We start from the raw sequence: 25,126 nt of genomic DNA, 5'->3' as shown, positions 1-25,126 counted from the left end.
TTGGGACAGAGAATCCCACTATCCCATATTGATTCTCAGAATGGCAGTGACCTTCAAACCAGCAGGAATTTCAGAATTATATCTTTGCTCCCAAATCAAGGATTTGGAAAAAACTGTCTAGGAAACTGCACTTAGCAACTAATAATTCATATTCCTATTTTTAAAATTAACTTGAGATATTCTAATGATATAAATCAAAGCTGAGCTGTTCAATTTGGTAGCCACTGGGCCACACATGGCGATTTATATTTCAATTAATTAAAATTAAATAAAGTTTAAACGTCAGCTCCTCAGTTACTCTAGTCACATTCAATAGCCATGTGTAGCAGAAAGTTCTGTTGGACAGTGCTGGCTCAGCATGAGACTTCACAAAATTCCACCCAAAGCTCTTTCATTAGTCTGGGTAGCTTATTTTAGGTCAATTAGAATTTTTGTTCAGATTATGGAAATACTGAGAAAAGTTTCCATGTCTACGGCCACTCCCATTCACACACCCATTGGTACTGCCGTGGACCCCTAGCAGGACTCCTGGTGGGAACCACTGCCCTCCCATTACTCTCCCTTCAAGGAGTCATAAGGGCTAACTGAAGATGAGCCATCCTTCCACTGTGTTTATTTGAAACCCAGGAGGCTGACAGCCATGTAAAGCCATTCAGCTCTTGGTGTGCTGAACACACAGATGGGTAATCCAGCTCAGAGCTCAGCTAATGCCCCTTTCTTATTGGCTGACAACATGGCAGCTGGCCTACCAGACGGTGATGAAGTCTCCCGAGGGCTCTGTCTGCAGCAGGCTGAGGTTGAGGTGGATGCCATGACCAATGGGCACGGTGATCAGCCAGACACAGTCCTGGGAGCTGGAGTATGGACTGGGGAAGCCAGGGGAGTACACAGTGCCATTGGAAGAGGTGATGTTCCCACCGCAGGGGACTGCAGAGAGGGAACACGAACACAGGTGAATGCTGGAGATCACCTCCCACCTGAGAATTCAGATGACTTCCCAATGAAGGCCCAGCTCCCAGCAAAAACTGTCCTGTTCAAGGAGATCGGGCGGGATGGGGAGAGGCGATGGGGCTGAGGATGGCTGGGCCTGGCTTCCCTGACCAGTCCCAACACACCACCCCCCATCGGGCCCCGATCTTCAGTGTAGGTGCTTCTGAGAGTCTGCTCCCACCTCCCGCCTCCTTCTTTCTCTTTCTCATGGATGACACTTCTCCAGGTGGAAGGACACACTAAATAAAGCTCTCCCTTCTCCTTCCCTAGAAATGGAAGGCAGATGCAGTACTTCTGCTGAGAAGAGCTAAGAAAATTATGAAAGTGGAACTTTCTTTTTATTTGCTCTAAGATTCCCAGAGTGGTAATTTTGATCTTGACTTGAGTTGAAGATGCTTGTGGTGAGGCTCAGGTTGGGTTCAAATAGATAAACCATTTATTGACTAGATGACCTCAGATAAGAAGTTTAGTCTTTTTCTTTACCTGTAAAATGGGACTAAAAATATACCCCCTCATAGGATTGTGTGGTGGTAAGGTCAACTGATATATGTCAAGTGTTCAACCAGTCCCCACATCACAGAGAAGGCATCTGCTACCCAGATATGGTTCTCTCTCCCTACCTTCCTGTTTTCCCAAAGTGACACCCAGTTTTAGACTCACTCTCACCTAGGATTTTGGTAGGGGGATGAAGAGGCCCTGAAGTCTCCATACAGTTCAGATTCAGTCACCAGGGAGGAATAAAAAAGTGATTCTTGGCAGAGAAAACACAGTCCAGTATCATGAGTGCACTAGTATTTGGCTGGCATAGGGCATCAAGCAGACAGGTGGATAGGCCCTATCCCAATGCCTCCCAGCAGAAGACAAGGCCCTGTGAATACAAATGGATCCTGAAAGTATTGCATGGACACACCACTCCTCTTACATGTACTGAACATCCACTAGGTGCCAGGCATGGCCTGGGGAGATCAAGGGAGCCAGGAAGCCCTGGCACATGGCTCTATCCCATGGCATACAGAGTCCACTGGCTATAGCCACATATACGGGCCTCTACAGCTTAGGGGGAGCGTGCCATCAGTGTGGACGCCACAGAGGCATTTAGGGGAGCCCATCATCTGGTCTTGTGAGTGTAGGGAAGGATTCCTGGTAGAATTCACATCTAGACTCACACCGGAAGGACAAAGGGCTCCTCAGGCAAAGCAGGAGAGGAGAGCAACGTTCTCTGAGAAAGGAACAGCACGCCCTGAGAACCACAGGTAAGAGAACAGGCACCTGAGAAAACAAAGTATTCCAGCTTAGCTGGAGGGCAATGTCTGCGTGAGTGGAGAACACCAGGTAAGCAGAGAGCAGGCCATGAGGAACATGGTGTGCTACATGAAGGGGTTTGGAATTTACCCCCTCAGGAGATGGGGATGCCCTGATGGCTTCTGAGTGGGGGGTGTCAGGAGTATATTAATGGTTTTGAAGACATGCTCTAGCCACTTTGTGAAAAGTAAAATGAGGAGTGCAAGACTGAAGGCTGGGAGACCAGAGAGGAGCCTCATCTAAGGGGTGGCCTGGATTAAGGTAGAGGCAGTGGATGCACTGGAACGATAAATAGGAGGTAGAATTAGGAAGACTTGGTGAATGTGGCAGATGAGTGAGAGGGAAGGGATCCATATTAAGGGCTGAGTAGCCCAGTGACTAGAGGTGCCCTTCACTAGATGAGAATTTCAGTCTGATGGCAGAAAGATGATGAGTTCAATTTTGAACATGTTGGGATTTAGATGCCTCGGGATAGGTGAAGAAAACAATGACCAAAGAGCTGGCACAGATAGAAAGGTAATTATAAAAACAAGAGAAGATGGCATCAAGGAAGCCAAGGACAGAGCTCTCTCAGGAGGGACAGGGGCTTCTGGCTCAAGATGTCCGACTGAACACTGTTCTTTCCTCTCTCCTGTGATGCCACAAACAGATGCACGAGGTGTAAAAAGGAAGAGAGTCCATAATGAAGCTTGTGACATAAGGGATGGTTTTGCACAGAGATAGTTGTGAAAATCTAAAAACAAACTTGGGGGAAGGGTGGTTAAGAGTTTTAGAAATTACAATCTTTCATTCAAACACCAGCACAACTCAGTTCTGCAAACAAGGTCTGTTTTTCTTTGGAGAATTAATACTTGGAGCTCACTGATGTGAGTCAGCGACTGTTCTGGGCACTTTCAGGGTCTTGAAGGGTCTTGAAACCCTTCCAGCTCTTATAAAGCAGAGATGAGATGCCCCACTGTACTAAGGAAGAAACTGAAGTTCAGCGAGGGGAAGTGATTCACGGATGGAGCCCAGGAAGAGCTGACCTGGAGCTGGGGCACTTTCTCATACACTCTGCTGTACCCCTGCCACACTTAGTCCTTTTAAGACAAATCCCAGCTTTGCTACAGGAAAATGGTGAGCCCAAGAGTGAAAAATGAAGGAAAATGGAACTGAGGTGAGTAAACAGGGTAGAGGCAGCACAAACTCTAGGTCTTCTTCCATCCCGGTTCTGGTTAATGAAGACCCAGGAAAGTACCACCTCTAGATCCCTCGTATTATCAACTCAGATCTCTCTAGGCACATGTAGGAGAAAGAGCATAAGGACGGGGGCAGGTGATGACAGGGACAAGATGTTTTCTTTTTCTAGGCTTTACTCCCTTCACCCTTTGGGAAGGTGCCATGATTAACTCTACCTCTCTACCCCTCAACTCACCACCTGCTCCTACAAACCAAGCAGAGTCTTTCCTTCTGACCGGGGACATCGACTCATCAGGTTGGACAGTCCCAAGGGCTGAGTATGTTTTCCCTTGGCTGTGGTTCATGTCTCCTCCAGGTCCTCCCTAGAGTTGGTCCAGAGCTCTGTCTCCAGGATCCCTCCCTAGGGATAGGCTGGGTCCCATCCATAGGAAAACAGGATGGACAGCGTTTTCAAGGACCTCCCAGTGTGAGTGATCCCATGGACCAGACAAGTAGATATAGGACTATTCTGGATCAGTCTCCCTCAGAAAAATCCCAAGGGATAAGAGAGGGCCATACCTTCACACCTGGGCAAGGGGTGGTCCCAGTTACGGTTGGATCCATGTTGACATGTAAGGACAGGTTGGCCCATCAGCTGATATCCTGGGAGGCACTCGAAGGTCACTGATTGCCCAACGTTGTAGCCAGCTCCCCTCACAATGCCATTGGCAAAGGGCTCTGGGTCTGGGCACTCTTGAAGTTCATAGGCTAGAAAAGATCAGGAGAGAAGGTTCCTTTATTCACTCTGGCACCTTCTCCCCAGCCAGACCACAGGAGCCGTGGAGTCATCACAGTGGTGAAGCACCAAGACTTGGACTCAGGAAGAACTTAGGCATTGATTAGTGATTGGCTTTGGGAAAGTTATGTAACTTCTCTGTGCCTCAGTTTTCTTATTCATAAAATGGTTATTGTGGGGATTAAGTAGGATAATATATGCCTAACTCTTTGCACAGTACTGGTACACAGTAAGGGCTTAATAAATGCTACCTACCAATGTTTCCATGAGAAAAGCAGGCTCAAGGAAGACAGTGCTAGACTGAACCCCAGGGGATCCTGTTGGGCCTCTCACCTAGTTGGGCCGATTCCTGGTAGAGGTGTTGGCTAAAGGCATCCACAGAACCAGCCTTGTTCCCTGCTCCCTTCCCCACAACCCCAGGAAAAGGCCTGAGGGGCCCGGGTCTCTGACCATGTGAAGCCTCAGTGGGGACAGTGAGCACGTCACAGAGAGGAACGCTAACCCAGAGAGTTGGCCCGTCACCCTGGAGCCTCAGCACAGGGCCCTTGTGCAGTCCAGCCTCAGGAGGGGTACATCTCAAAGATGGAGGTTTGGTGAGCATGGAGGGGCTAAGCCTGAGGCCAGGGCTCTTTGGGAGTAGGTAGGTCCCTTCTATGGGAATTGATGGAGTCTGAGGGTCTCAGAGGACAGCCTTGACAAGGATAGCTGAGCTTATCACATGGACTCAGTGGGCAGGGCTGTGCCCATCATAGGGGCAGAGGCACAGTGTGTATGTAGGTGCCAGAACCTTTGTTCTTGTCACAATGGTGGCACCATCTTGCATTACCCGAGAGGAGAAGCCTCGAGGAGAGACTGGGCGAGGCAGAGAGCATCATGGTTGATTTGTGTTCTCCCAACTTCCTCTGTTAAAGTTCAAAATCCAACACCTCCAAATGTGACCTTATTTGGACAGGGCCTTTACCTTTCTTTACCTAAATGACAATGAGGTCATTAGGGTGAGTCCTAATCTAAAATAAATGGTGTCCTTAGGAAAAGGGGAATTTTGGTGACAAACTCACAGGGAGGAAGGAAATTATGGGAAGATGAAGACAGAGATGGTGGAGATGCTTCTACAAGCTAAGGAATGCCAAAGATGGCCAGCGACTGCCCAGTAGTAAGGTAGAGACACGGAACAGACTGTCCCTCACAGCCTCAGAAGAAACCTTGACCTCAAAAACTCCAGCTTCCAGAACTGTCAGAGATTCAACTTCTATCGTTTAAGCAACTCGGTCTATGGTACTTTGTTAGAGCAGCCTTAGCAAACTAATACTCAGGGAAGCCTGCGAGGCACGCGTCTGTCCTGGAGAGGAATGCTGACCATGGATTTGAGCCTGAGTCTCTCCTCGGACTGACTGTGGCCATTTGATGCACCATGACCCACCTGATAGCCCCACTACCAAGCCCGGTGAGGCTGTGTGCACTTAGCAGGCACAGGTAAGGCCAGGCCACGAGGACAAGCCCCCCTGCAGCTTCACTGGGTGTGGGACTCACACAGGGGAAGCTAGAGCTGAGGGGGTGAGGCCTGTGTCTGGGAAAGTGTGCCAGGAGGAGTGGGTGGATCTGTCTCAGGCTTTTGACTAGGGAAGGAAACATTGTATAGTGAGTGTGGTTGGGCCACACACGGGAAAACCCTTAGGAGCAGTAAGTGGGCCCATCTCATTGTGAAGGCTCCCTGGGCTCTCCTGGGATTGTTACTGGAATCTTCCGTCATGTCACAGCTTTGCTGAGCGTAATTGGACCTGACACCAGGGAGGACCCAGAGGGAGCCAGTAAGCCTACCCAGGGGAGGGCTGGCTGCACACTCAGAGATGCCCAAGAGGAACTGATAGATCTCTTGCTCAGGGAAAGCTGTTGGCTATCGGGCCTGGAAAGAGGTTGACCCTCCGGGGGTGCTGTTGGGCCTGAACCCTAGAAAAGGCTTATCAAATGGGGTCAAACAGTCTCAGCTGGGCCAGAGAGACATGCCACCGAAAAGAAGCCTCCATGGATAGGCCTGTTCCCCATCCCCTCAGTCCTTCCTGTGTTCTCCATTCTCCTATGCGGGAGGCTGAGAGACGGGGAGGGACACAGGAGCACATGGGCCCTCCTTGTCCTCACCTTGATACTCCAGCTTGAATCCTGGCCGGTTCTGGGAGTGGTCACTGTGAAAATACACGGTGGTCTCGTGGGACGTGGAGAGCAGGGAGCTTGGAAGGTCACTTCCACTGAATCTGCCCATCATGCGGCTGGTCTCGTGGGGGCCGTTCCGGATTTCTATGAAGTCATGGTTGGGCTCGGTGGAGAAGTTCAGGAACTGGATGTGAGCTCCTGGGAGCAAGAGAGAGGCGGACAGTGCCCAAAGCAATACAGTCCCACTTCAAAAGTGCCGCCTTGTGAACGCATTTCCTGCCAGAGCCCACGCATCCCTGCTGCTGACTTCCTGCCCAATCAGGATTCCCAGAACAGGCTCTGGGAGTTGCCAACCCAGTCCCTTGTCTTCAGGCAGGAATGAACTTAAACGAATATTATTCATTCAAAAGGAAGAGCATCAGTCATTTCAGAGTTCCATTTCAAGTTCATTTTATTTCATTGAAAATGAAGTTCAAGATAACAATTTAATTTGTGATTCTTATGTCTTATATTGCTATAAAGATAGCTTTGCTAAAATAAATATTTTACTTAGAAATAATATGCTCACCTGGCCAGTGTGGCTCAGTGGTTGAGCACGGACCCATGGACCAAGGTTCGATTCCGGTCAAGGGCATGTACCTTGGTTGCGGGCACATCCTCACTGGGGGGCGTGCAGGAGGCAGCTGATCGATCTCTCTCATCAATGTTTCTGGCTCTCTATCCCTCTCCTTTCTTCTCTGTGAAAAATCAATAAAATATATTAAAAAAAAAGAAATAATATGCTCACCTGGCCAGTGTGGCTCAGTGGTTGAGCACGGACCCATGGACCAAGAGATCACGGGTTTGGTTCCTGGTCAGGGCACGTGCCTGGGTTGCAGGCTCACTTCCCAGTCAGGGGTGTACAGGAGGCAACCGATCAATGATGTTTCTCTCTCTCCCTCTCCCTCTCCCTTCCTCTTTCTAAAAATCAATAAAAACATAATATCTTCCCCACCCAATTGAAAAACATGAACTTCAAGACTAGTGTTTTCTAGAACGCTGAAGATAATTCAGAAATAGGAGAAAACCTTGTCCCGTCTGTTCTACTAAGAAGCCAAATAAAGTTTATACTTTAGGATCTAATTGGATGAATCAATATCTCCTAGCAACCTGACAGGTTAAATAGCTAATTAAGTCCTTAACTTATATTAATATATTCTTTGGAGAATGGAGGTGGGACTATTGATTTTGTTAATGAAAATATTTCTCAAAATTAGATTACTATTGAAAATGATATTAAAGAAATATATTTATTGAGCATAAAAATGTCTATAATGTTGTGAAAATCTGATTGCAAAATAGTAGGTTGTATATAATTTTCAATTTTGTAGTTAAAATCTAGAAGACTATTCATTGATTCTCTAACAATATTGATTGCATCAGGGCTGTGGAAAGCATTGCACAGGGATTAATGAGATCTACAAGGCCCTTGTCTTCATGGGGTTCCCTTTTAATGGTGAGGATGAAGCTGCTAGTGATTGCACGGTGGGATTACAGATAATTTTAATTAAAAAATGTTCATATGTACTTTCTAATTTGCTTAGAATGAGCTCAGATGCATGATTTTGCTTTTGTATCTGATTATTTAAAGAATAGAGTAAGACTTGACATGTGATTCTGAAGATCCTTCATGTCTCCTGCCCTATCCCATTCCCCTACTTCCCTTCACAGAGGCTGTCACTATCATGAATTTGGAAGAAACCTTCCAGGTCATGTTTTTAGATTCTTAAATGTATATGTGGGTTTGTTTTAAATATTTACATAAATAATATTATACTTTATAAACAGTTAAGTAAACTTATTTTTATTTAATGTTGTGTTTTCCTTTTTCTCTTAAAAATGTTTTTATTGATTTTAGGGAGAGATAGAGAGATAAAAACATCTATAAGAGAGACATATCAACAATCAGCTGCCTCTTGCATGCCCCCTACTGGGGATTGAGCCCGCAATCCAGGCTTATGCCCTGACTGGGAATCAAACTGGTGACCACTTAGTTCCTGGGTTGGTGTTTAACCACTGAGCCACACTGACCAGGCTCAATGCTGTGTTTTCCAAAGCCTACTCTTGATATACAAAGATATACAGTTCACTGATTTTCAATGACATTGATTTTCAATGATTTTATGAATTATCCAACAACACTATTCACACCCATACTAGTGAACATGTAGATTGTTTCCAAATTGTGGATAATTTTGTAATGAGCACTTTTGTACCTATCACCTATGCTTTCCAATCTACTGTCCATGCATCACTCCAACACTGTGGGCTGCAGGTCCATCAAAGGGGCTCTTTGAGGTTTGCCGGATTTTTGAAGTGTGCTGCCTGGAAAGAATGGGATGTGCCCACTGTCATATAGTGGCAGCAGCTGGTAAATGCTGTGGCTCTTTACACACTGAAGCCATAGTAGGGACTACCTGGGAGGGAGAGATCCTGGCCTTCTGCAGTTGGACCCTGCAGAAGGCTTATTCCCCGGGGGCTGAACAGGCACCCGGGACTTAGAGAACTCTGGTGGCTGAACGTCAGGAGAGAACAGTGATATACCTCCCGCTTAAACTTCTGCTTTCCTTTGGATGTTGCCCTCCCCACTATCCCTCTATCATCTGAGGTTCTTCTGCCCATGTCTGGAATGAAGAGCTACAGGATATCCTAGCTCCTCCTCCTTCAATGTCTCAAATCTGGGGATTTCCCAAGGCTGCCCCAGTCATCATCATTTTGTAGTCTTATCATTCAACTTGGTTTCCTTCAGAAGGTGGTTCTAAATGTAAGACTCCATCCTTTGGAGGGTCACCAACCTCTCTCCTTCCCTCAGGACAGATGAAAAGAAGGCCAGTTTAGATTGCCTTCTCCCAAAAACCCCTTCTCCATGAGAAGACCCACTCGAGGCTGAATTAAGGACAAAATAGATGGTCTCCATTCCTGAGGTCACAGACTGGGAGGTCCCAGGCCCATGCAGGAAAGATCCCCTCAGGACATTTCCTCCCCAGGAGCGGAGCAGTGACTCGGGACAGATGACCTACATGGACAGCCCATGAGTTCCATGTCAACACAAGCCCTTTTCTCTTCAACAGATTTATTTGGGGTTAAATTATATTCTCAGTACACAATATGTGTGAATCGTCAGCAATTAAATTTCGTACCCGGATCACTGTCCTCCCTACTGCCATACTCTGTCTCCTCAAAAAAAAAAATCTCCCAATCTCCAAAGCTAGCCAGAATGTGCCTATGAAGAATGCAAACTCAATTTCATGTTGACCTTTGCTCAATTTAATTAGGACAAGAAATTGGATATTATAGTTAAAAGCACAATTTGAGGTCCAGTGTCTGTAAAATAGATCTTTCTTCTTTTTTTTCTTTTTAACCATCCCTGAGTAATTTCTCATTCCACAGTCTTGGGTTTTAGCTTGTTACTCAAATAGTAATAATAATAATAATAATAATAATACTAATAATGGCAATTCCTATGATTTTCCCTGCCCTCGCTACATTTAATGCTTCTAAAACATTCATCTCTACCATTTTTTTTAAAAATATATTTTATTGATTTTTTACAGAGAGGAAGGGAGAGAGATAGAGAGTCAGAAACATCGATCAGCTGCCTCCTGCACACCCCCCACTGGGGATGTGCCCGCAACCCAGGTACATGCCCTTGACCGGAATCGAACCTGGGACCCTTCAGTCCGCAGGCCAATGCTCTATCCACTGAGCCAAACCGGTTTCGGCTCATCTCTACCATTTTTAAAGGAACTTCCGATTGTACAAGTGGTCAACAGATCAGGAAACGGAGAGGCAGAGAGCTAAATTGCCTCAGCCAAGGTTATGCTGAGTGATTGCAGCAAATAGGTGCTCTAAGCAGAGACCGAGGTGTGAAGACTTACCAAAGCCCACGGGCAGTGCTATTTTCCACAAACAGTCCATGTTGCTGGGGTAGTTGCCCGGAAAGCCGGGGCTCAGGATCACCCCCTCCATCTCCTCCACTGCTCCCCCACACTGTGCTGTGACAATGAGACCAGAGGGTTAGGACAGCATCAAGGAGCGTACGGGGCCATGCCAACCTTTGGACACTCACTTAGAGCAGCAGTTTTGAACCTTTCCCCAAGTCATCAACCCCTTTGAGAATCTAAAAGAACCTACAGTTTATCTCCCTAAATAACTGCACACAGGGCAAAACAGAGCAAATAAATTCAGGAAGGGCTGCCCAGCACCCTTGGACCTCCCAGCAGTCTGTCCACAAACCCAAGTTATAGGCCCTTGACCTTGAACATGTCTTTTGCAGGTCAATTCCCTTAGTGAGCTCCTACAGCAAAAGTGGAAATGGAAACGTTTCCATTTCTTACCCATCCCCTAAATCTCCCTCTCTTCATTGTCTAACCAACTTTTCCAAGATGGAAGAAAAAGGATGAAGGAAGGGGACTGGCATGCACTGAATCCCCACTCTGTGCTCGGCACCATGCCAGGCTCTTTATAAATTTATACTCCATGGGGTTGAGTGGTCAACAGATGCTCAGCCAAAGATGACCATTCCATGGGGAGCCAGCCACAGGGGCTGGGCACCTGAAACTCTAATCGAGGTGACTTCAGAGTCATCTGAGGCTGCAAGGCCACCACAGCCTGATCAGCTGACATAAATTCTGTCCTTTCACATCTTATTAGGAAGAGGTTGTATGAGCAGAAAGGGGTTAGGCAGCCATGAACCCCAGGGAAAGGAGCAGAGGGCAGGGCTCTGGGGGTCCAGGCCAATGCTTTCTGGGAGAGGGATCTGTTTAGGCCTGAAGAGAACAGTGCCAGGTGCAGAGCAGGCCTCTGGCACTGACCACTTTGGGTTGCAGTCCCAATGTTTCCACTTGCTGTGTGACTTTGGGCAAGTTCTACACCCTCCACACCTCAGTTTCCCCCAACTGTGAAATACCTATGTCACAGGGTAGTTAAAACCGAAACCTGAACTTCACTTGGAACAGGAGCTGCCACTCATGGTAAACCCTCAACCAGTGGCAACTACTGTTAATGTGAGTGGCTTCCTCAGTGGAGCTTTTGTATTACATAATAGAGGGAAGAGCCTTGGGCTGGCCAGTCACATTTTGGATGGCTCGGCGGACTACCAGGCCCTGCACCTGGTGAGATCACAGGAGGGAAATGCCATTAAGCCCCAGTGACACTCCTTCCACTCACCCTGCTTCCGATCCCAGGGTCAGTCTCGAGGGGCCCTTTACAGTTGCCTCGGCATCAGAGAAACCTAGGTTTCCATTCCCGACCCCACCACTTTCTTTTTAATTCTAAGAGCCTTCGCTTTCGTAAATTTACAAAAACGAGAATAATGATACTCCCTCCGAAGAAGTGTGTCCCTAGCACATAGTAGACACTCACTACTCATTGTTAGTTTCCCCTGCCCCAACCTGACTAGAAGACACCATCTTTTCTTGTACCCACTGATCTCTTTACCTTTGCTCAAACCAAGTTAAGTCCTATTCAACATGTAACCCTCAGTACTTCTGTTAGTGGATTTTATCACTCTGTGCATGAAAAGTCACAACGGAAAGCCCATAGAGCAGACATTCCATTTGGGGTTTGGTCAGTTATCTGGAAGGAGAATGGCCATCATCACCTTTTCAAACAGGCAAGGCTCCTGTAATTTTTCCAATTACAGGGGCGAAGGTTTCTGAACATCATGACAGCCTTGAGTGAGAGTGAAAGCTTGCAAAAACATCAGCCCACAACTACTGTCTTTGAACCAACCCAGAAAACCAAACTGTCTTTCGCTATGTCCCTGAGCTCCAATCCCTGGCGGAACAAGGATGTGAATGAACTGAAGAGTCCGGGCTCTCTTACCAATACAGAGCGGAGGCGGGTAGTTCCAGCGCCGCACGGTTCCGGGCATGCAGGAGATGTGGGCGTGGCCCTGGAGGAATCAGGAACAGGGGTGGGCAGGCTGCCTCAGGGGCTCACTTGTATGCACAACCCAGGACAGGGGGCTCGTTCGGGGACCTTGTGTTAGGGGACAAGATGCGTAGGTCCACTGTGGGATGGCAAGTGAGGCAGAGGGAGACATTTGGGGGAAGGATGCTTCTAGTGTAACAGCTGTTACTAGAGAATTCTCATTATCAGGCTTCCTTGTGAGCCTCCTTTAATTACCAGATTCCCTCATGGCCTTCAAAGGAAAATTAAATTTTCCTAAAGTCTAATCAAACCGAAACTTTGCAGGAACGCATTCGAGGCTGGTTTGTGCCAAATCACTAAAGTCAGCAAAGTTTGTCTTTCGCCTGAACAGCTCTAGGAGGGAATAAAGGTCCCTGGGGCAGTGTGTGTGTGTGTGTGTGTGTGTGTGTGTGTGTGTGTGTGTGTGTGGTGGTGGGGGGGGGCACTGCACCCTGTTCTTTTGTGACTCCCGCTCTGCTGGTGCCAGGCTGGCCAAGCACATCTCAGGGGACACCTGCTTCCTGCCCTGGTTGCCAAGGGGAGGTACCTGGAGAGCATATCCCGGCTCACACTGGAAAGAGACCACATCGTTCACCAAGTAGCGCTCGCCAGTCTTCACCCCGTTACTGGGCACGGCAGGTTCTGGGCAGCTGCTCAAGCCCACCGCTGGAGAAGACAGACAGATGGAAAGGAGAATGGACCAGCACAACAGGTCAATGGACTCGCAGGCTGAGGGTGATGCTGGCAGCAGGGAGGAGAGGGGTGCCTCCAAATTGGGCTTTCCCTGCTCTCTGAGTCCAGGCTAGCGCTTCCCAACCCTTTCACCTCACAGAGCACAGGGAAAGTCTGAATATTTACCTGGCACAGTGGCTCCACAGACTAAAGCTCCTTAGGACAGGTGGGTATTGTCCTATTGGGAACTCTGGCTGCCCGCCTGCCTCCTGGGCTTCCCAGAAGGCCTCTGGAGCTGCCCAGCCCTGGTTCCAAGCCCCCCGACCCGTCTCCATGGGCTCCTCCCACATCACTCCTGCCCCGGACTCACAACGTCTCTCCATTCTCCTCCCCCTAAGATGACAACTCCTGTAGGGTAAGAAATTAGGAAGAAGGCCAAGGAAAGGCAAGAAGGAAAGGAAGCAGTTATCAGAAGGCCAGCTCAGTGATGCCCGGGGCTCAGAGTTCCTCTCTGAGACAGGCTGCCGGGAGAAAGTTGGCCAGCGGATGAGACACTCCACTGCCTTCTTTCTCTTGCTGCATTTTAAAGGTAGGCCAGCTCTTTTTTGGGAGAAGAGCTGGGGGTCCTCGCACTTCACCTCCATGGCTGCTCTGGTCCTCACTCACCTCTGGACCCAACAGCCTCCCTGTCATCCCTCCTCTGAGCCATTCTATTCCCGTCCATCCTGTGCTTACAGGTGCTTGATGTTTAATATCTTTCCTTGAATCCTGGGACTTCCTTGTTCAGCAACTTGAAGTGGGTCCTCATCGCCTAGCACATGGAATCTCACCTTCTCATCCTGACATCCTGATACGCTTCATGACCTTGGCCTGGTCCCTTTCCAAAATCTCTACAGGTTCTCAAATGCGCTTCCCTCCTTTGCCTTTCTTGCCTTTCCAAGTTCAGCCTGCGTTCATTTAGTCCTTATTTTATACCCAGGACTGTGCACAGAGCTCTGCTAGGGCACCTGTCTCAATCTTCCCCCTCTGCCTCCTCCTCCCTGTCCACCCCGACCATCATCGCCAGAGCAGCACTCCCTGAGCACTGCCCACGAGCAAGGCTGGAGTGAGCGTGTCACACACATGGTCTCATCCACCTGAAGCAGGTCTTAACATCTCATTTCACAGAGACCTGCCCTTAGTAAGCCACAGAGCTGGGATGCAAATCAAACCCAGTCTGACTCCAGGTCTGCCCAGGTGGGGGCCAAACTCTGAGGCCACCCGACCTCACATTGACCCCAGCCCTGCTCTCCCCTCCTGAAAATCATCAAAACTACACAACTTACTATCACTCTAGAAAGTTCCCTCATGCTCTTCCCAGGCAATTCCTGTCCTACATAGGTTTGTGGTTTTTTCTTTTTTTTAAATCCTCACTCAAGGATATATTTTCCATTGATTTGCAGACATAGTGGAAGCGGGAGAGGGGGAGAGGGAGAAAGGGAAAAAGGGAGAGAAACATCAACATGAGGGAGACATACCAACTGGCTGCCTCTTGCACTAGTGCCGACCAGGGCTGGGGATTGAATGGCAACCAAGGTACATGCCCTTGACCGGGAATAGAACCCGCAACCCTTCAGTCCATAGGCCGATGCTCTAACCACAGAGCAAAACTGGCCAGGGTCTACACAGGCTTGTAAGAAGTGAATGTGATGGTTGTAAATGAAGGCTGTTTGGATCTATGCCCAAAAATCTCAGCAGCTGGGACAAAAGACCTTAAGGATAGAATTAAAACCATGATTAAACTGAATTTAAAGTACTTTATCTTGGCTGTCATCTTATTTATCTCTCCCCACTCCTCCTGCACTCCAAGTAGAATACAACTCAGTATTTAGTGGGGTGATCACAACCTAGTAACCCGAGGCCTACTGCTTGGAAAGGCAGTGATAGACAGAAGGAGAAGGAGGGGCAGAGTGAAAAAAGAGAGAAAGCCAGAGCAGGAAAGTATGGGAGAAAAATGGAATGGGGAGAAAAGTGAGGCCAGAGAGAGAAAGAAGGATGGAGACAGAGAAAAGTCCATTCTCATTTCTCTTCCATTGCACACCTTGATGATAATTATTTAAGCCATGCTTGCAACAAAGGAAGAATTATTTTCATCATGTGCAATTTATTACTTTTGAAAGCATATTGTTCCATTTCCATTTCAATTAAGTAAACATTAAATATGAGTCACAGCAGTAAATGTGACTCTTCAGTACCCTTCAAAACCATTTGGCTGTACGATAGCAATTAAACCTCCAGTCTGCACCGCTTTGTAGATTATCTACAAAACAAAAAGATTACTACAGGGTCTTGGATCCTAGGAATTTTGGTCTCTAAATACTGATGGGGGTTTCATTTCCCCCTAGCCTTTCCCCCCAGGAGAGGACAGTGCATGAGAAACATCAGCTGCTGAGAAAACTACCAGCTCCCTTGAGGGGGAAAAATTGAGCAGAGGTGGATTTTTCCTGGGAATGAGGCAGTAGAATGACAAAGATTTAGGAAGAAAGCATGTCTTTGGAAAAAGAAAATAAAGAGAAGATTCTCGGGAACATTTAAGGACTCAAATTCAAATACTGAATAAGGACACAAAAATGCAAAGAACAGAAAAGAGGGTAAAAGAAAAAAATGTGGATTGGTTTAAAGACCCTGGATACTGCACTCCACCGGCTGAGTGGAGCCTTAGAGGTTTGTGGAGGAAGGTCCCTGAGGTCCCTGTCCTATCCTCTCCCCATCGGGGTCTTTGCTTCAAGCTGCCCCAGGTCTCTCCTACTAGGTACTCCTCGGTTCTTTCAGGCCATGCGCATCCTGGGATCCAGCTAAGCCTCTCCCAACTCCCTGGATAAAGCTCATTGATTTTGGAGACCGGCTGAGCATCTGCATAACACCCAGTGCTGACCCTGTCAGGCCTCTACCACCAACTGGGGCTTCCATCTGACAGGCCCATGCTGTCAGACCCAGTGGAGCCAGTCCTGCCTCCCCACATTGCCAAAGACAATCGCGTCACAGGACCAGGGCTTGGAGAGGCTGGCTTTTCGGCATTAGAGGAGATCACTTCTGTTTTCTCACATCCCAAATGATATACTGGGCATAGGCCAGTCACCAGGCCCCCTTCCCATTCCTGGTGTGGACACAGAGGAAGCACACAGGTTTCTGAGTGACTGACATTTGGGTGAGAATCCCGTCTCCACGGGCTGTGCAGCCTTAAGGAGGTTTTGGATCTTCTCTGAGCTTTCAAGGTCTCATCTAGGTCTGTGATAAGGCTTGAGTGGGATGGAGAAAACACAGCCCCATTATGACCCCTACTCAGCCTGGGCACTCAGTACCTGCCCGTTCCCACCCTGAACCCCGTACACAGCTGAGACTCTGGACTCTCACTTTTGTACTCCAAGTGGAAGCCAGCTGCCGACACGCTGATATCTGAGTAGAAATGAAGGTAGAGCTGGTTGGAGGTGCTGTTCAGGAGGGCAGGCACAGTGGTTCCTAGGGCAAGAAACAGGGACCACTCAGGCTTAGGCTCCCCGCCCCCAGAGCTCCTCCCTTTTCCTCTTGCTTCTGCTACATGAGGACGTTCTGCTCCCAAGGACCCCAAATATCCCCAACGATGACACTCACTAAAAGACAAACTAGCCCTTCTCAGAGTGCTGGGTCTCCCATGTCCCAGGGAGGAGGGAGACCACAAACAACTTTCTGCAAAATGAGCAGTGACAGAGCCTCCTGCCAGCAGTAGGCTGAGTTCCCTTCCAGCCATCTTCAAAATAACTCTGACATGTCTCATTATCTGGGCAATACAGGCAGTGCAGGCAGTTTATCTGGGGCACAGGACTCCTTTTTATATCTTGGCAACATGGGTTCTGGGGAGGTAGAAGAGGGTAAAGGGGGGATAAATAAATGGTAATAAAAAGAGACTTGCCCTGGGGTGGTAAACACACAAATACAATACACAGGCCATGCAGAAGTGTACACCTGAAACCTATATAGCTTAATCAGCAAGGTCACCCCAATAAATTTAATTAAAAATAATAAAGTCCACCACTACCCTCTGAGTTGAGGTCCCTGGAAGTCCCTCCTCACCTGAGAAACTCCCCAGCATGGTCACAGTGTTGTCTGCACCGTCAAACACTTCCAGCGAGTCCCAGTTCTGCTCCGTGACAAAACTGATGACTTGAATCTGGGAAGGTAGAGGGGTTGAACTGCTGGTTAGACAGCCTGTGGATTCCTCCACTTGGTTTTGACCACTGGGCACCCGTTATGGCCCTAACTCTGTCCCTTCGGTTCAGGCTGCAAATGTGACGCTCTAGGCGTGTGCTTCTGGGTTCGCTCCTTCCCTTTACCCCCAATGTCCCCACAATCTTAAGAAAACCCCCACACAAACCCTTCAAGCCATTTGAAAAGTATTTCCTATGAAGCCTCCCCAGTCTTTGTACTCCAGCCCCAGGTCCACTTCCTTCTCCAGCCCGCCCTGATGGCTGAAGCCAGTGCCCACCCCTCCTCCTTCCCCGTTACCTGGAGCTCTCCTCACTCTCCCTACCCTGCAGCTCCTGGGCCATGAGCTGTCTGTTTTTCTGTTTGTGGGCCTCAACGCCACACCTGGCCTAAAGGGCAGGGACAGGGCTATGTCTGCTCCTGCCACCTGCCTGATGGAGATGTCTCCTCGCCCCTACCTGGATGCCAGCACCTTCGGGGACCATGATCTTCCACACGCAGTTGAGGCTGTTGAGGTAGGGCTCCGGGAAGCCAGGGGACAGGATGGTGCCCCTGCGCTCCGTGAGGTTGCCTCCGCATGGCACTGGGAGGAGGCAACTCTGGTCAGAGGCTTGACTTGGAGGGTCTCCCATGGGAACCTCCCCAAACAGACTTTTCTCAGGGCGTCCCAGCCTGCTTGTGACTCTTCCCCCTGCTGGCTTCTCCAGTAGAGCCCCAGTCTCACCCTCTCCCATGAATCCTCCCCATGCAACCCTCTTCAGGGGCCTGGCCCCATATGTGTCCCTTCATACATGTCCCCCCACCCCTAGCAACCTCAGCTCCTCCTCCTTGCTGTCTTCATATTCAACCCACAGGACTAGTGATCTGACTGGAACGGGACTCCCTACTTAAGTTATGCTGCAGCCAGGGGCTGCTGTGTGTCCCGGGGTAGCTGCCTCCCCAGGGAGAAGGGACTGTCTTCCGGCCGCCCCTCCCCGAGTCCTGGTTGTCCAGGTACTCACCCACACATGCTGGTGCTGAGACATTCCACTGGGCCAAGGCCCCGGGAACAGGGAGGCACTCGATTTCTGGGGACCCCTGCAGGGCATAGCCGGAATTGCATTCGAAGCGGACGATGGCCCCCACGGAGAAGTCACTGCCCAGTCTCTTGCCATAGCGGGGTTCGGGCACAGAGCTGCACTGCGTGGCGCTGGTTCGGGGCACCGCTGCAGGGGACAAGCGCACTGAGGGGCAGGCCTCTCCCTCTAGAAACGGGCCCAGGGATGGACACACACCTGGACTGGACCTGACAGCCTGGACGGGACCCTGAGAGGCTCTGGGCACTCTCCCTTGGCAGGGGTGAGGGCTTCCCAGGATGAGGCCCGTTTACTGAACTAAAGATGAAGACACCGTGCTGCAGCACAGCTTCTGGAAACCAGGGAGGCAGTGTGAGTCCCCAGCCCAGGCTGCAGGCCCAGTGGTGGTCCTTGCCTTCCAACGATGGCCCTCACCATCAGGTTCCCACATTCCCCACCAGGGAGAATGGCCCTTCCTCCATGTCAGTGCCCTCACTTGCTTTTGGTCTCTTCTCCCATGTGCCTGAGACCTGCCCAGGGCCTGATCTCCATCACGCGAATCTCCGCGCTTCCCACCCACAATGGTAGACAGGACCTTTAACCTAAGCCCAGGTATGGCATCGCCTGTGGCAGGATTCCCCCTGCACAGGGCAAGGTAGCTCATCTGGGCAATCGAATGAACAGAACCACACTTAGACTGAGCCCTAAAAAGGGGACAGTCTCCCAGGCAAGCAGAGGCTGGGGCCTGCAGGGGACCAGGGCCAGTAAGAAAGGGAACACACACTGGTGACCTGCCTGGTCTGGCTACTCTGGGAGCTCTTTTAATCCTATCAGTGAAGTCATGTTATTACCCTGATTTAACAGGTGAGCAAACTGGGACTCCAAACGCTGGAGTAACTGGTGCCCAGTTAGAAAGTGGCAGGGCTGGCATCCAGTTCCATGTCCATCTCACTGCCAAGCCTGTTTCCCCCACACCTTTCCTGGGCCTTGTGGAAAACCAAGCTCCATAGGAGAGTCTAGCAAAGGCCTGAGCTGGTCTTACCACTGCCTTTGGGGCTGTACCAAGCAGTATAGGGATAGAATTAGCTTCCCATGTCTGATTTCTCCCCGCATTCAACATGCAGTTTGGTCTGAGAATTGTCTATTGAGTAAATGAATGTATAAAATCAAACTGAATTTCAAAGAGCTGCCCCGCAAACTAGTAACTGCCCCAAATGCCCTAAGAATGCGTCTCAGACTAAGGGGCAGAGGTCGCATTGAGTCGCTGGAAACCTGAGACTGCCTCGCCCTCCCAGCCCCACATCCCACATACCTTGGTAGACAAAGTGGAAGCCTCTGGCTGGTGCTTGGCCTTTGGCACTGAACTTAATGAGAACTTGATTGGAGGTGGCCAAGGGCAGCGATTCCCCTGCCGAGATAAGGGGTGAGGAGGAGAGGAAGACAGTGAGTCCAGCAGTTGGGCTGGCAGCTGAAATCCTGGCCAGGAAGGAGAGGGTGCCCATCCCCCGCACAGCAATTCCTTCCACATCCCAGGTCTTCCTGAAATGAAACCTCACATTTTTACTGCCGGTTTCAGTGTAAAGTTTGCAGAAGGCTTTAGCATCCATGGCTTTACCCTGACTCACAGTCAATGTGAGGTTGGCATGACAAGAGCTCAGTAACCCCAGTTAACAGATCAAGGAAGAGGGTCAGAATGACTAAATGACCTGCCTCGAGAGGAGAAAGCCCCTAAAGATGTGCGGACCCGAGGGATGAGGACAACGGCCACGGCAAACCGGTTTGCTAGGAGAGCTGCCCTCCGTCTGACAGAAGAAAAAGCTCCAGCTTCAGGAAGGAGGGTGCTGTGATCTTTGGGAGGAACTGGCCTTTCCCAGATTCTCTGTGAAATGATCAATAACCAGAGCGATCCTATAATTATTGCCCATCTGAGAACACTTTTGGGACTAAGAGGGCATGCTCTTAATACTTATACTGGGGCAACCAAGTGGAAGCTGGGACTGTCCCAGGCAAAGCAGGACACATTGTCACCCAACCGATAACACAAACTGATGGAAACCTGAATGGGTGCATGAAGTCTGACAGTCTTTCTATCAAAGATGAAGGTGTACCTTCTGCTGATGTGGTACAGACGGACGGAATAAAGACAGCACAACCAGAACTACAGCCGGGAAGCACAGTCTTGGTCATCATCACCTTCCTGTGGAGCTGAGGGAGTATGGAGTGGCAGGCAATGGCATGGCCACTCTGCATGATGCCCCCCTGAGAATGGCTGCTGACTCCAGCAACAGAAGGGAAGTGGGGGCTGCAGAGAGCTAGGCTCCATTTCCACTGCAGTGAGGACTGGAGTTGGAATCAGCTAAAAGCAGAGAGCTGATGGGATGCTATTGGCCATAGGGAGTGGACAGCCTTTTGCACAGCACACTGAGACTTACATGTGACCCAGGTGGCTGAGCCTGTTAGGAGTCATTGTCCCAGCTAACTCTTGGCTGCCAAAGCAAAAACAAAACAAAACAAAACACCACCAAAAAAACAAACAAAAAAACAATACCACTACAACTTATGAAGACAGAGGGTCTCCTTGTTATCTCTACCTTCTCCCCTTGATGGATGTCAGTGGGACAAAACTCAGCTTTTCCACTCTCCCATCACCTAGCCTGACGTGTGGATGAGGACCCCCCCTAACCTCCTACAAAACCCATTTGGACTTTCATTCCTGGACATATGCAGACTTCCCTCTTCATGGCTAAGCAAGTGCTAGTAAAATCACTGGACATAAGAAAATATTTCAAAGTTTTAAGGGAGGAAAGCACTCTTGGGAAACCAATGCGAATATTTTTGTATGAACTACAACAAAGAACAGGCAAAATCTCAGAAGACTGTCAATCATGACTGTCACGAGATTAAATCTAGCATTGCACCTGTGAAATCAGAGGAGAAAGACATGTCAAAGGAAAGAGCTGAGATTAATAAAGGCTTCAAAGAGATGAGAAATGCTAGTACGTGGCAGATGGATTCTGCAGAAATTGAACAGAGACATGGAGATTAAATTTGGGAAATTCTTCTAGAATTCACAGAAAAAGGATAAAGAGATTAAAATAATGAGGGAAATGATGAGCGACATGGAAGACAGATGAAAAAATCCAATATGCATATATCAAGAATTCTAGAGAGAGAAGGCAAGAGAAATTGAAGGAGGAAAAAAAATAAGTTAGGAAAGAAGATAACATTCCTAAGCTTAAGAGAGACTTAAGGTTTGGACTGAAATTGCTCATAAAGTGCCAGATCTAATGAATGGAAAATGATTTCTAAGCAAAACATCCTGGTGGGCTTTTTGATTTTAGAAATTAAGAAAAATATGCAAGGCATTTAGAAAGAAAAGCACTAGTTACCTACAAAATAATCAGGTTGGACTCCAACTCATCTGCAACAGTAGCTGTTGGAGTAGAGTGGAATACTACAATGTTGAAAGAAAAAATTTGTGACCCATAACTTGATTTAGAATCAAGTTGTCAATTATATAATATGTCAAAGGAAATTCATTCTCATACATGCAAGGTGACAGAAAATATTGCAGTTATGAGCCTTATTAAAAAAATGAAACTAAGAAAATAAAAAACTTCAGGGATAAAGACAATCTGGAAAGTACAGTAAAACCCCAAAATTATTATGAATAGGTAATAAAACTAAATGTAAAAATAAAAACTTGTTCTTGAGGAAGAAGTCCATAATTTAAAAATAATTACTAATAACATTAATATAAAAATCCAAATATATAAAAAAACATGGAAATTAGAGATGGGGTCAATATGAATGGAAAAGTGAGGAGCAATGAACTCAAAACCAAATAAAAACCCAGAAAGAACAAAACAGTTGACAGGTAGCACACCAGATGTTCCACTTATAAAATCAGTAAGTAAACTTCCTTTTAAAAGGAAAAGACTGTCACAGAAAATGAGGAAAGATATGTTAGGCAAACAGAGTTATAAAAATTGTTAGAAACACAAGGAGATAACAAAATATCACAATTGTATGGGAAACACTTCCACACAGCAATCTCAGTCACTGACATAGCAAATAAAAAAGGAAAACGAAGATTGTTGAGTAGTGTCCCTACGTTTTTTCCTTCCTCAATACACACTTCACTCCCATCAGTACAGGCGGCTCATCATCAGTATTTCTCCAAATGAGGAATAAGATATGATTTGAGTATATTTGAATATATTGATGCTATATCTATATCTATCTATCTATCTATCTATCTATCTATCTATCTATCTATTTCTATTTCTATTTCTATTTCTTCTGGTCCCCATCTGTATCTACAACTATATCCATATATACATCTATAAGTTCCAAATGTATACATGTCCATTTCTATCTGTACCTATATCTATACTTTTATATCTATATCTACTTATACCTCTGTCTGTCTGTCTATCTATCTATCTATCTATCTATCTATCTATCTATCTATCTATCTATCAGAGATTTTGAAAAAGCATCCTACCACAATAGATCCCAATTTATAGTTCTAGTTGATTGGGAACCATTGATATAACGAATCTGAAAAATAAAACTGAGTAAGATTGATCTAATTGCTATTACAAAGCTCATTTAATCCAAACAATAACTCCAGGAGGTAGAACTTTTACTCTGCATTTTACAGATGAGGAAACTGAACCTCAGAGTGGTCAAGTGTTGTGCCCCCAGGCACCTGGCAAGGAAGTGTGAGAGCTCAGGTTAGAGTGCAGGCAGGGAGGCTGCAGGGAGAGCTCAGGTTAGATGCAGGTGAGGCTGCAGGGAGAGCTGAGGTTAGAGGCAGGAGGTGAGGCTGCAGGGAGAGCTGAGGTTAGAGGCAGGCAGGGAGGCTGCTGGGAGAGCTGAGGTTAGAGGCAGGCAGGGAGGCTGCTGGGAGAGCTGAGGTTAGAGGCAGGAGGTGAGGCTGCAGGGAGAGCTGAGGTTAGAGGCAGGAGGTGAGGCTGCAGGGAGAGCTGAGGTTAGAGGCAGGAGGTGAGGCTGCTGGGAGAGCTGAGGTTAGATGCAGGCAGGGAGGCTGCAGGGAGAGCTGAGGTTAGATGTAGGAGGTGAGGCTGCAGGGAGAGCTGAGGTAGAGTGCAGGCAGGGAGGCTGCAGGGGCTGAGCTGCCCTTCTCTCTGTAAGGCATCTGGATCCTGCAGAGAACCTGCATTCTTCTCAGATACTTGGGGAATTTAAAAACAAGCCCTTGGCTACTAAGAGGCCTCATTTAATCCCCAAGGCAGAATGGTATAAACTACATTCTCTAACCACATGACAATAAAAACAGAAAACAACACAAATGTAACAAGAACAAAATCCAGGTTCTTGGGGGAAATAGGGGAAAGAGACATTCTCAAACAAGTCCTGGGAGAAAAGAATAAAACTGGATCATGAATTATTTAGAAAGTAACAATGATGAAAACAGTACATATCAAAATTGGTGGCTTGAAACCAAACTATGCTTAGAGGCGAATATATCGAATATATTGCTGTAAACATGCTCTTCATTACACAGAGAAAATAACAAACAAAGCTGTCAATTCAAGGCATTAGAACAAGAAGAACAAAATAATCTGAAGAACAAAAGAGGGAGAAAGACATTATGAAAAGAAAGGCAGAGGTTAACTAATTAGGAAATAATAACCAAACCACAGACGAACTGGTAAGTAGATGCAGTAAAAAAGAAAATGAAACAAAACGAACAACACAAAACCCCTGGTCCAGCGGAGTCAGAGGAGAACACAGCGTTCTAGGAGATATAACCACAATCAGAAAGGAGATTAATTAGTGCCACAGCATATTATATAAGCAATGTTGCTAAGTTTAAAATAATTACAAAATAAAAATTTTACTAAAATATAAAACATCAGCATTCATAACAAAGTAAGATACCGGAACAGGCCAATAACCATGGAGATAAGAGAAAAAACATTGAAGAGGCAGAGATAAAATAATGAGATACATTTATGTGCTGAGGATATTACTTCTTGCCTAAAGGACCCAGGAGAATCAGTTGGCAGCGTTAGCATTGTTATGGAGGGTTGGATGACTTTGCAAAATGAATACACCAAAAATGCCAGTCTTCTAATACACTGGCAAAGATCAATTAGGAAACATAACACGGGAGGCCCATTTACAGTAGCAACAACAATTGCCATGAAATATCTAGGAAAAAAGTTAACAAAGAATGCATACGGCCTAAATGAAAATTGTAACACCTTCCAAAGCTTACAAAGGAAGCAGAAATGGAGAGATACAGCATGTTCCTGAAGGGGAAGAAGAATTCCTATTATAAAGATGAGTTATCCCCAATTAATCTATAGGTTTAGCGGACTCCAGTGAAAATTCCAATGCAATTTTTAAAAAACTTGGCAATATATTTCTAAAATTTATCTGGAGGCACAAGTTAAGCAAGAGAAGCCAATAAAAATTCAAAACAAAGAATGTCTATGAGAACTTATCTTACCGTATGTTTAAAGTTGTGATAATATCAAACAATATTATAATGTTACAATAATTAAAGCTTTTTCATATTGATATAAGAGTCAACAGACACTTAGAGGAAATGGATAAGAGGTCTAGAAACATACCCTTTCCTTCATAAAAATTTAATATATGTAAATCTGGCATTTTGAAAGTACTGTTAGGACAACTGATTAACTAAGTTGGAAAGAATATGATTATATTCCCTATATCAAATAATATATCAAAATAAAGCCCAAAGTTATTAAAACAAAACAATGAAATGAAAAAGAAGTAAAAGAAAACACAGAGGAATATTTATTTCATCAGCATGAAAGTAAAGGAGAAAACC

General features: G+C 47.1%; 1 protein-coding gene across 1 annotated transcript in view; it reads right to left on the bottom strand.

Annotated features, from left to right (window-relative positions):
- CSMD2 (CUB and Sushi multiple domains 2) overlaps positions 1 to 25,126 on the bottom strand; it is a 268,349-nt gene that overhangs the window by 62,872 nt on the left and 180,351 nt on the right. Inside the window, exons 29-39 of the mRNA XM_023758472.1 lie at positions 19,607 to 19,702; positions 18,241 to 18,444; positions 17,698 to 17,822; positions 17,108 to 17,204; positions 16,412 to 16,516; positions 12,894 to 13,012; positions 12,260 to 12,329; positions 10,312 to 10,428; positions 6,383 to 6,592; positions 4,030 to 4,218; positions 750 to 927 (exon numbers count right to left, since the gene is read on the bottom strand). Coding sequence (XP_023614240.1) covers positions 750 to 927; positions 4,030 to 4,218; positions 6,383 to 6,592; positions 10,312 to 10,428; positions 12,260 to 12,329; positions 12,894 to 13,012; positions 16,412 to 16,516; positions 17,108 to 17,204; positions 17,698 to 17,822; positions 18,241 to 18,444; positions 19,607 to 19,702 — 1,510 coding nt within the window. The remainder of the gene's footprint in view (positions 1 to 749; positions 928 to 4,029; positions 4,219 to 6,382; positions 6,593 to 10,311; positions 10,429 to 12,259; positions 12,330 to 12,893; positions 13,013 to 16,411; positions 16,517 to 17,107; positions 17,205 to 17,697; positions 17,823 to 18,240; positions 18,445 to 19,606; positions 19,703 to 25,126) is intronic.

This window comes from Myotis lucifugus, unplaced genomic scaffold, assembly GCF_000147115.1.
Source record: "Myotis lucifugus unplaced genomic scaffold, Myoluc2.0 scaffold_131, whole genome shotgun sequence".
Taxonomy (NCBI): Eukaryota; Metazoa; Chordata; class Mammalia; order Chiroptera; family Vespertilionidae; genus Myotis; species Myotis lucifugus.
Note: the sequence above shows the minus strand (reverse complement) of the source record. Positions and strands in the feature narration are given on the sequence as shown.